The following is a 13,383-nucleotide window of genomic DNA, read 5'->3' as shown; positions in this document are numbered from 1 at the left end:
CCGTGCATGAGTTTTACACTTTTTTGTTGTTTTACACTTTATTGATGTTTTCCGCTATCTTTATAAAAAAAAAATGACGCGAAAGATAACCTTGAGAGTGAGAATAGATCAAACAGTTTTTGAGGACAGAGATGGCTGTACATCAGATGCTGCAGTGAAGTTGCATCTAATGACCGTATCAATAAAAACAGACTCAACGCCTTATTCTTACCTGTCATGAAGCACTCCCTTGGCAGGCTGTCTCTCATGACAGCTCTCATCATTATTCACCATACGGTTTTTCTCACGACGACTTTTCCGTTTAAGAATCCTCAACTCCTTCAACAAGGTTTGTATCTGTTTGCATAAAACATTACCCAATTCTTGGGCACCATTCAACAGCAACCTAAGGATCTACAGAAATTAAAGGAAAGTTTATAATTTGAACTAAGCACTCTGAAACATTCAATTGCATGAGATGTACATTAAGCAGTGCATTATTTACCATGTCTCGAGTGGGTGCTGGGCCATATGACCAGTTGAGCAAAAGCGACGTAGCATCTTCAAGGCCTTCCTCAGAACAGCTCTTTGAGGTAAGCACTTCAATGGCTAACTTAATGTATTCCTCAGGCACTCTCATTCTCAAATTATATTCCTTTTTCTCTTCAGAATCATCCGCCACTTCAACAGCATCACGGTCACGTTTCCTTGCTTGCGGACTGCTGTCTGGCAATCCCAAGGATATGAGGGACAACAACCTCAACAGCTTATCAGTAAGCAAGGTGCTCGACCTAATCACAGGATACGACAGCATGGCCACAAGGTGACCAAAAGCAGAAGTCTCAAAACATAAATTAAAAAAGTCAAACTCCATAGGCGGAGTAAGTGTGTAATAACTTCTACAGTTGTTCTTTCCCTTCTTAGAAGCACTCATCATATCCAATTTTACCAATAATTCCCAAAAATTAGTAGGTCCAACTTTGGTTTTCAATCCACCCCCAACTCCAGCATACACAGCCTGTAATTTTTGCTTAAAACGTTCATTATCTTTGCTCGTAAGATCCTTGGGCATAGATTCTATTTCTGGCGTTTTCATGGGCAGGTAGTAACTAGGGAAAACTTTAGCTAAAGCTATTAAAAGCTCCAAAGTGTGCCTGAAAAAAATGGAAAAGACACATATTACGGTTTCATAAAATATGGAATTTTTAAGACACAGTACACATGCATGAATAGAGTTAAGAGAGCCACAATCTACCCCTGATTATGTTGATTTAAGATTAACCAATATTGCTATTTATTATTTCTAGTTTCCCACAGCCATGGCGTACAAAATGCAGGAAATAAATACAGAGTTGAACCACCATGCAGTCCTCTACAAGTGTGGCAAAAACATTCCTCAAGCAGGACCTGTGAAATGTCTCTATCACCACCGGGATTTGAACCCAGGCCCACAGGGTGTAATGCCACCACTCTAGCCAACCCGAATCCCAAAGAAAATTGATTATGCCCTACGATATTATTCACAAAGTCAGTCGCCGAGAGGAGACTAGAAAGCACACAAAACAGATGAAGAGAAGAAGAGGGAGAAACAGCACAGAGACAACTAGTGACTAGAAAATAGTGGTAATACGATGAGAAATACAGTAGAACTTGGTTAGTACGTTTCTGAAGGGACCACGAAAAATGAAAGTACTATCCAGGAAAATGTACTAACGAGGAAAGTAAATAATAGCAGTCGGGGTTATTGCAATCAGTGAAAAAGTCGTCATAATTACAATTACTATCGGTAGTTCTCATAGGATCGCCTTCCTGAACTCTTTTCACCTTTAAAATAAAGAAAATGGGCGCTACATTGAAAAACAATACCATGTGAATAAAAATCGCAATTTTTCATAGATTTCCGAAGACGATTCCATGATTACGGCGTCTATCTCCCGTGATTTATCCTATATACATTTACAGAACGAGGACGAGTGAAGCTCAGACAAGCGAAGACAAGTCATTTTTCTTTCTCACAGCGTACTCGGAGAATATAACAACAACCCGGAGTAAGTCAACTGGTTTTTTAAACATCATAAAAATTGGGCAAAATTATATTGACTTTCAAATTACGGCAACAGCCGTAGACATTCGCTTCTGGAATGATACCATTTCGATTGTAAAATCGATCGATATATCGACTGATGACACGCAAGATTATAAGATTACGACGTAATTTCAAGAAAATTTTATATTAGACAGTTGAAATTTACTTTCAAAATTTGTCTAATGTCGTCTGCTTTCGTTCCGAGATCAAGTATTTTTAAGCTAAGCTTCGCGTGGAGATCCAGAGCATCGTCTGCTCCTGCAACAGTAGTCAAGTAAATACGCACGACGTCGAGTTTATGGAGCAGTACTGCTTTAGATAATGTGGGAATTGTCTAATACCGTTAAGACTCATTTCTTCATCATGATAACACGTGCAATAGCAACAATTGCCCACTCACGAACTTTGTGCGCAGCAGTGGGCACTCCAAAGCGCTCCAAAGGCAACAGAAGGTGAGGAGCTCGGGGTGGGGAAAATTGGGGCTTCTTATTGGCTGTAGTTTTTCGTAGTCAGACATTCCTGAAAAATGGGCGCATTTTATTTTTCATCACGTCACAAGAATTCAGAAATGCATTTGGATAAATTACGGTAGAAGAAAGAGATGTGGAATGAATGGAAGAATGTTAATGGCTAATAATAATAAATTAAATCATGAATTCAGACGTTTGCGACCCTTAAGAAGACACTAGAGAACGAATTGCGGGTTGCGTCACGGCAAGCAATTGAGCGTACTAACCAGGAAAGCGCAATTTTTTCAAACGTACTAACCAAATTCTTTTACCTGTATTTTAATCGGATGGTACCGGGACCGAGGGAAATCGCCGTACTAAGGAGGAAAACGTACTAAGGAGGAACGTACTAACCAAGTTCCACTGTATCAGATGCTGCATATATTATGGATATCAATAGCAAAGATGGTATGTTATAGCCACTTAATGCGGGTTCAAGAACGGGCTCAAGAAGAAGGCAGATAAGCAAATAGAAGTGATATAGAACTTGAAAGCACATACTTGCACACTGTTGGAGCAGCCAATGGATGAATAGTCAATGTTGCAGCCGCAGCACTTGCAGCTCCTAACTTTTCAATCCCTCTTTTCCCTGTAGGCCTCTGTACACTAAATATATTGGCTCTACATCCTAAAGCAGCATCCACACCGATATTCAACCATGTAGGCACCATAGTTCGAACATCTGCAGACCTAGAAATGATGCATGAAAACACTGTAATAAATTCCATAAAAATGCTATTTCATCCTTACTATGAGTGAACAGCTATAGCTGGTTTGTTCCCTCCATGTTTCAGGTTCAAAGGGCAAGTGTTGGCAACTGCTGGCAACAATATCACCAGCATCCCAACTGGCATCAAGAGGTCAAAGGTCAAGCATTATCAAACCCTCAACCTGAAGATGCCAATTGAAATAGTAGCGAAATGTCATCACCAATTGCTGATACACAATCAAAGAACACAAACTAACCTCTGCTCCACAGAAATTTCAGAACCAACATAATTTAATCACTGAAGACATGTAAAGTAATGAGAAGTACAAACAACTGGGGCAGTAACAAAAATCAGATACTTCCAGTCCTTGTTCTTTGAATTGCAAAAAAGATGTGAGTTCAGGCACATAGGTCATCCAGAGAAGATGACTAGCAAAAGAGGAGGTGACTACTCACACTCAATGAGAACTGGTAAATGTATGGTAAAATTGACAAGAGTAAAAGAATTTACAAATCTTTGAAAATATGAGCAAACCATAATGGATTTACAAAGCTAACATATCCCTCCTTATCACTTGATGTTTGATGTGTCACCTTTGTTTTAAAGTGATTTCACTGTTCCAGGTGAACTTACCTTGGGGTTGAGCATCCAGAAGACTCCATATTCTGGGCTTGCTGTAGCAATCGACTTGACTGCCTCTTGTTTTTGGAGCTATACTCACTGGTAGTTGCCTCAAGTTGGGATGGCTTACCAGTGGCACATCTATCAAACACCGAGAGAAGAGTCTGAAAGCAAAATAGTTGAAATGGTTGAGAGGTCAACATAATACCCATTTGCATCATAAAAATTTCCACAATATGGTAGAAATTTTTAATATTGTTTAATTGAAACAAAGCAAATTTTATCCAATAAATTTATTATTTCTACAACCGCAAGAGTTGTCACACAACAAAAAGCATTAGGCATTGATAACTTCCGTGAAAAATGTCGTGATTTCTCATTTAATAACAATATTATTCCTGCCTTGAGAACTGGTAACACGGATAAATCAGCACATACAAGTTAATCAATGAGTGAATGCATGAACCAAATTAAAACTGATTGTATTTTCTGTTCACATATTTGCACCACCTGGGTGTATACATGATGCATTTTCAAGTTCATTCTTGTATTAATACCATTCATTAATTAACTTGTATATAATAAAGTATCATATTGCCAGGCCTTTGCACACAGTTCTCTAATGAATATCATGGACTTGATTCACTAACTCTTGATTTACTTTGTGGTATTCCACTATAAGTTTTCCTGGATATCACACAATTATACTCTGGATACTCTGGATACATTTCCTGGATACCACTTTTTTTTTACAGAGCGCGACCCGGGTTTCGATGAATTACTTAATTTGCACCTGAAGATGATGATAATTCATTGTAACCCAGGTCGTGCTCTGTAAAAAATAGGTGGTATGAGTAATTGTGTGATATCCAGGAAAACTAATCATGGACTTGGTCAATGAACTGGTCGACTAAAACTACCAAACAAAAATGTTTAACCGCCAGATTGTTTTAACTTAACTTTCAGAGCGTAATTAACTTAATAAATATTTAATGAAAAAGAAACACTTGGTTTGATTCCATATCATAATTTAATCATACTCATTTTGAACTGGCAACTGATGATAGTAAGAGGCTGTTGGTTGATTAAAAGCACTACAAAGGGAGATCTGCAGAATAGCAAGGTCTCTGAACCTCAAGGGCTATATTGAAAATTCTGGTCTCGGGTACATTTAAAACACCCATATTTAAAAAATCAGAGATGAAGATACCTCAGAGATATGACCATATTTAACAGCAGGCAAGACCTAAGTGTAAAATATTCAAGACCCATGGCTGAAAAAGCTCATCCCGTGGTCATTCTTGTAAATGAGAAACTTTTCTAAGGCTAATGTTTTGAATATAATGCCATAACCCAACTCTATAGGATTAAGATTAACATACACATAAACATATTACAAGAACATCCAATTCATTGGCACTCTGGTAGAGATAAAATATTTGCAAGAGAAACCCATGAAAATATGTGGCGCGCATAACAAGAATTGCACAAAAACAAGGGATTGGAAATGTACCCTAAAACTCTATAATTGATATGAAGAAGAAAATTACATTTGTTTATACTCTTACTGCCTACAGCATATTTAAAAGAGGTTAAAATTGAAACTTCCAGAAAAAAAACACCACACCCTAGCATGCATTTGGCTTCGTAGCCTCTTTGTCCTCTCGGCTTGTTGCTCAATGTGGCCCGATCTGACCAGCACAAGATGGGCACTGAAAAATTGTCTTACTCAGGTAGGACTGCATGAAATCAACTTCTATGATTTCTAATGCTTTAAATCAATTCAATGCCGTACAAAATTGAGCTAGCCACCCTCATTCCCAGATTTAATCAAAATTATGTGGTAGGAATACTCTTTTAGGAGAAGGAGAATGCAGTTAAGTCCTTATAATTAACTGTCAATCATATCATGTCAGAGTGCTCACTTGCTTTGCGCTAGAGTTGAATGCCTCCTTTAAATTCATTTTTTTTTCTTCTACTGCATTGCAGAGTCACAAATTCCCTAAGTTGTCATGCATGTCTCATTGAATCTAAGCGACTCACAACCTTAACTTTTTCACTGCTAGAAGGCAAACTTTTATCAAACCAAAATTTTTGAGTTTTTGCTTTCTTTTGAAAGTAAACCATCACACAAAAAAGAGAGTAATGCTAACAGTTACAAAGTAAATTACTTATATTCTTACCTTAAGCAACCACTCCCTCGTAGTGGGGTTGAAACAGAGATTTCGCACCACACGATGTAAGCGTCCAGCATTGAGCCTAGGCTCATCCACAAACAACAGAACAAGCAAGCACGTCATGGTCTCTTGATCCAGGAGAAACCTGTTTCTGGAAAAACGGCCAGTTGTAGTATCAAAATATACTAGGTCAGTGCAAACAACATACTTTCAGAAAGCCGAGTTGAGCTGAAAAGTCATGAGTTTCATAATTGATAGTAGAGGGCATAACTTTATGGAAATCCTTTATTGTAGCAATAGAAGAAATATAAACTTTCCACATTCCTGTGGAAAGTTTTCAAGAACCTGTGGTCACAATAAATTACGATGTGGAAATAGGCAAGTTTTTATTTCTTCTATTCATGAGTGTTGGATCAACTTAAAAAAACACCATGAAACATTTTATGTTTTTAGCAAAAATTACAATTATCAGTCTAATTTGATTTCTGACTAATTTCCAACCGGTCATCAATGTAACAAATGAAAAGAACCACATAATTTTTCAGTATATTCAACAAAGCTTACTAATTAAAAAAAACATTGTAAGACAACCTAATGGCATATAATTGTAGCCCTAATGCTTAAGTATACATGAGCATTGTTCCCTAATTGTAACCCAAATTCACCTATGCTTTTCATTTCAAAGTATAATTCCTAGGGCCCAATTATTGGAATATTTTTTATGATTCATTCACCAAACGACAGTTTCACTGTAACCGACAAATATACAAAATTTCACTTAACTAGTGACATGAATAAAAACTTGGGTTGAAATTACAACAGACTCATCTAGCTCTTTTGCGAATTTGTTCTGATTGGTAGCTGCCCATTAACTTTTGCATCCCACGGCAGCTACTTTTTTGACAAGTTAATAGGAAAATAGCACTACCTCAATGAATCCCATCTGCTTTATTTAAACTTAATTAGCAAGCTACACACCAAAAGGATTTCTTTATTTTTTTAAATCCGCAATAACAAAATTTGCAATAAACACATTCACAGAGATCAGCAAAAATGATTTTTGCATGGCTGAATTTTGGCCAAAATACTACATGATCATGGTGTTACAGAAAAATAGGCAGTTTTATTATACTTAGATAATTTTTGCTTCTTCTAAGGCATATTAATAGTTCATAAAGATTGGTGAATGCTTCAGGGCACAAAAACTAACTTTTTGGGACGAGGCATGATTTAAAGAAAATTTTAATGAAACCTAAATACAAAAGAAACTGACAGCAATATGTGAACAAAAATAACATACAAATGCACAAACAGCCACATGCAACTAAATAAACTTGTAAAAATTAGGCTATTGTGGACACATAGTCAACTACTAAGTGGTGATTGTGTGACTGTATCTCCAACATATTAGCCTTAAGAAATGGCAGAGCAAAGAAAACAATCAACCTTCTAATTTTATTTTTTATCATATGCAGTGCAAAGAAAATTTTACTGCAGGACCGTAATACACATAAGATTGTTGTAAGAAAACAATACTCAAGAGAAAGATGTACATGAGAATGAATAACATTATCAACATGGAACTTATCGTAGGAATAAGAACTGTGAATGATAATAGAGGGAATATGATCCTATGAACGATCCTGTGAATGATAGATCGAGATTCCACCCTACTGCCCACCCAAACGTGAAGCTTGCTGTCTTATGCTGAAAATACTTGCGGAGTATGTGAAATGCAGTTCAATCCATTAAATATTATAGTGTCAAATATCATGAGTATTTATTTCCTTCGTCGTGCAGCTCCTCAGTTTATAAGGAATACTCATGAACTGTCCACAGACATTTCCTTTCGCTCAAGCAAGGTAGCATTATTCATTAGAATAATATTGTTAAATATAATCATATTATTTTAAATAATAAAATAATATTGCATGATGCTATGAAACTTTATGACAGAAGCATGACTGCTGAATTTCTCAGGGGAAAAAGCTCTGAGCCGAGATATTCTCAAGTTCTGCATTGCCCACCCCCCAAATCGATCGAGCATAGGCGTTCATGAGGCACTGCTGCCCACCTGGTATTTGAGTGGTGGCACGGGCCCACCATGGCGCCGCCTGCAGCTGAGGCCAATGGGGCGGGAGGGTTGCTGTTCTCAGCTCGGGATGCCCAGCTCCTCCAGTGCTGCTGGGGGACCGTGTGGATTGCATACCTTGCACCAACACGCCCTGAAACCAAAACATTTTCAACTGACAAAGGAAGAATCCAAAGAAAATGATGAATACACAATTGATCTGATTTCTTAACCAGCAGTACATGCAATCATAATGTAATAATATGACAGAGGCTACTTCCATGACCACCCATTGAGGGTGGAAAATGTATCTGAATTTAATAAGATCAACGCAAAGTTCCTGCATTTTTATCAGAGAATTTCAATTGAAAAATATAGTCATGACAAAACTTTTACTGAGAAATATAATTCATATCAAATAAAGGTCGAATGTCAAAAGGAATTTTACTACAACCAATTACTATTCTAGATGCATAGGCAGATAACATCACACACAGCACCACTAGGGACCAGCCCAAAAACATGTCCCTCTTCAGTCCTATCGCCATTTGTGAATATGTATACAGTTTTTCAAGGATAGCCAACAAAATCACACATAGTTCAGTCATAAAAGAGGCCTTTTGCCAAGGCTATTTATCACTTAACCATGAGATGTTCTGACAGATCAGATCCTACACAAAATACTGACGATAGAACCACGACATTTTCAGGAAATAACCCATGAGCCACATATAGACACACTGAGAAAGGACTTAAGTAGAAAACAATTTTTTGATAGTTTTAATCCTTGCTCTGGAATTTATATTTCTAGATTCTTAATTTTCAGAGTTTCTTCCAGAGGTTCTAGTTGTTTGAGGCCAAGAGCTGACAGTTTGGTTAGGATGGCAATCTTTAGGCACATGGGAGCAGTTGGAATACGATTGGGCACTGACAAACATAGGTATCTGGTGAGGAATAGCCAGCTGGAGGGCCTTGAGGATTACATTCACACCGAATTAATGAGGTACTATTATCCTAATTATGACAGGTTTCCACCATGTGACAACTGTTCACGAAACATTTCACCTCTTTAAGCTTATCGCACATGAATATATAAGTACCTGAAACCTCTATATTAGTGCAGCAAGCTAAAAATAGCCATTTTGATTATAATTTAACTGAATACACCATCAATGACTTTAGATCTATTTGTATAATTACGTCATTTGGTGTTTGGTCGAATGAATGCCAGATCTGTTATTCTACATGATGGTAATCCCATATGATATTTCACAGGGGTACCTATACTATTATTAAAATGGGAAATCATTTATTGCATCATGCGAATATTTTATTCTTGTTTTGGGATACAATATTACCATTATAATTTACCACAGTCGCACCACCCATCCCAAGAATAAATATTTCCTTTGTCAACTGCCAAGAGACAAAATATGGGACATCTCACTGAGATCGGAAAGAGAAAAGAGTGGTAGTTGACAAGAGCCTCAGGCATTCAAAGAAGAAAATGGATGAGCTGACATAACATTCTTGGGCTTCCCTGTGCTGTTTGAGATCCACAGCCCTATTACATCACATGCATACATACTATGAACAAAAATAATTACCAGTATTACGTAAAATTGATGTCAAAGCACTGTTATTTGGATTCACATGGCTGAAGAACCTCTCCTGCATCATTTGCCTATTACGGGTCTCCCATTCCCGTCGCAGATTGGCTGCTTCTGCGGCAAGCTCAGGTGAAAGAGCAGATATCTGTGACTCTTCCATATCACTAAGGATCTAGAAACATTAAAAAAATTGACACATAACAACTTATATATTGCTCATTGATACTATATAAATAACATTAAACTTAAAGAACCAGGAATGTACCTGTTCTTTTCGAGATATTCCAATTTTCATAGATGGGTATAACATTTAGACACCAGGAACTTCTATGAAGTTTAACTTCAATGATTTCATTTCATACATACATGAACAGCCATGAGGTTGGACAGGATTGCTTAATTAGCACAGTCATATAATAACACAACATGATTAAAACTCCATTGCCACAACCACCATCTACATAGTAGTGACTACACCAACTATGTGACAGTGATTATAAATGATATTTAACGTTAGCTATGAAAGATTTTGGTCCCAAGTGAACACCAAAAGCAGGTCGGGTTGTATCCCTAACTTAAGTGTCTGTAGGTCGTGCAACATATGGCAGTGAAAATAGGCCTTCTTGATTTAACAAATATTTTTCCTCCACTTAAACTCTTCCACCTTCAAGCACCTGTCTTCCCTCAATTCAATCCATCACAATACATCAATCTCCACATCTCCCTTAAAAGTCTTAAAATATTCATCACCTCTGTTGACAGCAAAATCAACTGGCTCCAATCTCACTGGCTCACTATTCCTCCAATGAATGACTAAAACACTGCAAATTCGTATAACGACAATCTTTAACAGCTTCTTTTCATCTGGAGTATTTACTTCTCAATTGAAGACTAATGAAAACAATCTAAGAAAGATTTAAATGCAACCCCACTTCATAATTCTAGCACTAAGAGCCACATTGAGAACTATCGCCCCATAGCCATATGTGTTACCTTTCATCTTTGAGTGAATTCTCCTCAACCACACATTACATTATACTCTCCCTTTCGTATCCTCTTTTCAGCATGGTTACCTTCCTGGCAGGGGCCTCACTAACCTCTCAATTTTGCACCAAGATATAAAATCCGCTTTTAAAAATATAACAACTGAACATCTGCTGCATTGACTTCTCTTAAGTCTTTGATTCGATAAATCATCCCCTCCTCCTTCTTGATGATTGGTAACAATGGGAGTGTCCTCTCACTACTGTCCTGTCTCTTCTGGTGTAGCTATTGCTTTCGGCCCACTCCTGTTTCCCCTCTATATTGACAACATTGTGGATGAAACTCCCCTCTCTGTCTACAGTTTTCTCATCATTGCCAAATACTAAGAAATTTTCCAAAACATCTAAAAAATAGAGTAACTGTACAGATTTGCAAGGCACTCTTCTCTTGATCCAAAACAAGTGCAATGAATGGCAATTATGCATTGATCCCCACAAGTCGGCTGCCATTTTTTGAGAAGCCAAAGAAAAGCGTTATACATGCAGCCTAGAGCCTTCACAATCACCTAATTGCATCCGTTACTTCCTTCTCAGATTTAGGGGTCCCTTTTGACCCCTTAATCATACATACAGTAGAACCCCGTATTTGCGTTATCGGAATTTACGTTTTCCCGCAAATTGCAAGTTTTTTTCTGGGTCCCGTCATATTTCCTATCTCTCCAATGTAAATAGAACCCTGTATTTACGCAGTGTTTTTTTCGTTTTCCCGCCATGTGCATCACGACGTGCCGACTAAAAAAAATTATTTGCGTACTAAAACAATTAATTGTGCATATCAGCCCATAAAAACTGTCTTTTGGCTTCCTTTCGCGCATTTTTATTTAAAACTCCAAGAGAGAGAGACGTAATAAGAACTATTTTCGAGAAGAATTTGAATGTGGTGGGACAGAACGCCACTAACGTCGGAAAGTTGAACTACGTCATCTCGTTTTCTGTCAGCGGCGAAAAGATTCACGATATGAAAGTAGATGTTTTGAGCAATCGAGCTATGTATTAATTATAATGCAAGAACTCCTGAAGGAATATTGACAATAATCATGTAGTCGATAATTTGATACGAGAGTTTGAAAGGAAACCAGACGTGATGAAACTTGATAAATGCCGGAACTATAAAACTAGACCGACAACTGGGATCATTTGAGCAGACTTCATTCAACAGTTGCGTAGCAATTATGGGTTAATTAAATACTTAAAAAACTTATTTAAACTTGAATTATCCCATTGAAATAGCAGTATATCGCAAACTATTGTAACTTTTAAAAATTATGAAGTCGCACGACAGTTTGTACTACCGCACGTGATCGCCGAGAAGTAGGTACTTCAGATACTCGTGTGTTGCCAAGTTTATACCCTCAATTAGTACGGGAAATAGAATTTATCCGGCTTGAAAATGGAAATTCGAGGTGAAAAACGGACATTTTTAACTGATGAAAGAATGAAAATTTTAGAGCTAGTTGATTCCCACACTGGAACCCGCATCGATTCAAACGCTGGCGAAGCAACTCGAATGTTGGGACTGGCAATCCGATCGGATTCCCAGTCTTAACATTCAATACTGCGGTGAGAAATCGCGATGCCATTGTAAAATATGCAAACCAGTGCGGACGCTTATCAAAAAAGAGAATATATGTGAAGAATTACAGGTAAGAAGAAATAGAACGCATTGTAAGACTAGTTTTTAGGTGCAAGATCATCAAATGTCCCTGCAAATGGTGTCATCTAAAGGCCTGTTTACATAGTACATTAACCCGTACAAGTTAATGTCTAAATTATGAACACGAAAATGCACCGTGTATTCACCCAACTTGTGCGTATGCATGAACAGAAAATAGAACCTGTTCAAATTTGGTTCATGCATTCATAGTCGGACTTAGGGGCAGGGGACGTGCCCCCCCCCCCCCTCCCCCAGATGCTTAAAAAATAGACAAAATTTGAATACGGTTATCGTAGGAGGATCTATGCCCCCCAAACACTTAAAAAATATGCAAGATTTTTAATACAGTCCGGTTATCATTGCCTTTGTTTTGTATAACGTGGTATCTTTGTGCCCCCCCTCCAGAACAAAATCCTGGATACGGCCTTGCTTGTGCCCCCCAGAAAGAAATCCTGGATCCGCCCCTGATGGTCATCATTACGTTCACTTTGTTTTGTTTATTACTCAAGGAGGCTCAATCATTTAATTGAATAAGAATAACTTTGATATAAAAATAAAGAGAATTTTGTAAAGTCATTGTTGTATCTTGTTTTTAATCTCAATTAAGACAAGGTCTTTTGCCTGTCAGGCCCTCTGTGCCCCTCCCAGAAAAAAATCCTTGATCTGCCCCTGCCTACATTCGTACATGTCCCGTTCCGGTCCACAAAACTCATTCATGCAAGCAGACATTAACTCGTACGTGTTAATGTATTAAGTAAATAGGCCCAAAGGCCCTTGAGAAAAAGTATTTCCGCACAAGATTGGAAATCGAAGATTCCATGGCATCTATAATGGTTGGTTGGATAGATTCAAAAATAGGTGCAGTCTTGTGTATAAGACGGTGAGTGGTGAAAGCAAAGATATTAACATAGAGACAGCAACTC

At 37.7% G+C, this 13,383-nt stretch overlaps 1 protein-coding gene across 4 annotated transcripts in view; it reads right to left on the bottom strand.

Moving 5' to 3' along the window:
• LOC124171666 (E3 ubiquitin-protein ligase HUWE1) overlaps window positions 1–13,383 on the bottom strand; it is a 116,959-nt gene that overhangs the window by 14,727 nt on the left and 88,849 nt on the right. For 3 of the 4 annotated variants that reach the window (XM_046550896.1, XM_046550895.1, XM_046550899.1), the window contains exons 46-52: window positions 9,761–9,935; window positions 8,157–8,307; window positions 6,089–6,233; window positions 3,918–4,069; window positions 3,076–3,264; window positions 485–1,133; window positions 212–393 (exon numbers count right to left, since the gene is read on the bottom strand). In XM_046550896.1, coding sequence (XP_046406852.1) covers window positions 212–393; window positions 485–1,133; window positions 3,076–3,264; window positions 3,918–4,069; window positions 6,089–6,233; window positions 8,157–8,307; window positions 9,761–9,935 — 1,643 coding nt within the window. The remainder of the gene's footprint in view (window positions 1–211; window positions 394–484; window positions 1,134–3,075; window positions 3,265–3,917; window positions 4,070–6,088; window positions 6,234–8,156; window positions 8,308–9,760; window positions 9,936–13,383) is intronic. The other variant, XM_046550898.1, reaches the window with a different exon arrangement.

The sequence above is a fragment of the Ischnura elegans genome, chromosome X, assembly GCF_921293095.1.
Source record: "Ischnura elegans chromosome X, ioIscEleg1.1, whole genome shotgun sequence".
NCBI lineage: Eukaryota > Metazoa > Arthropoda > Insecta > Odonata > Coenagrionidae > Ischnura > Ischnura elegans.
Note: the sequence above shows the minus strand (reverse complement) of the source record. Positions and strands in the feature narration are given on the sequence as shown.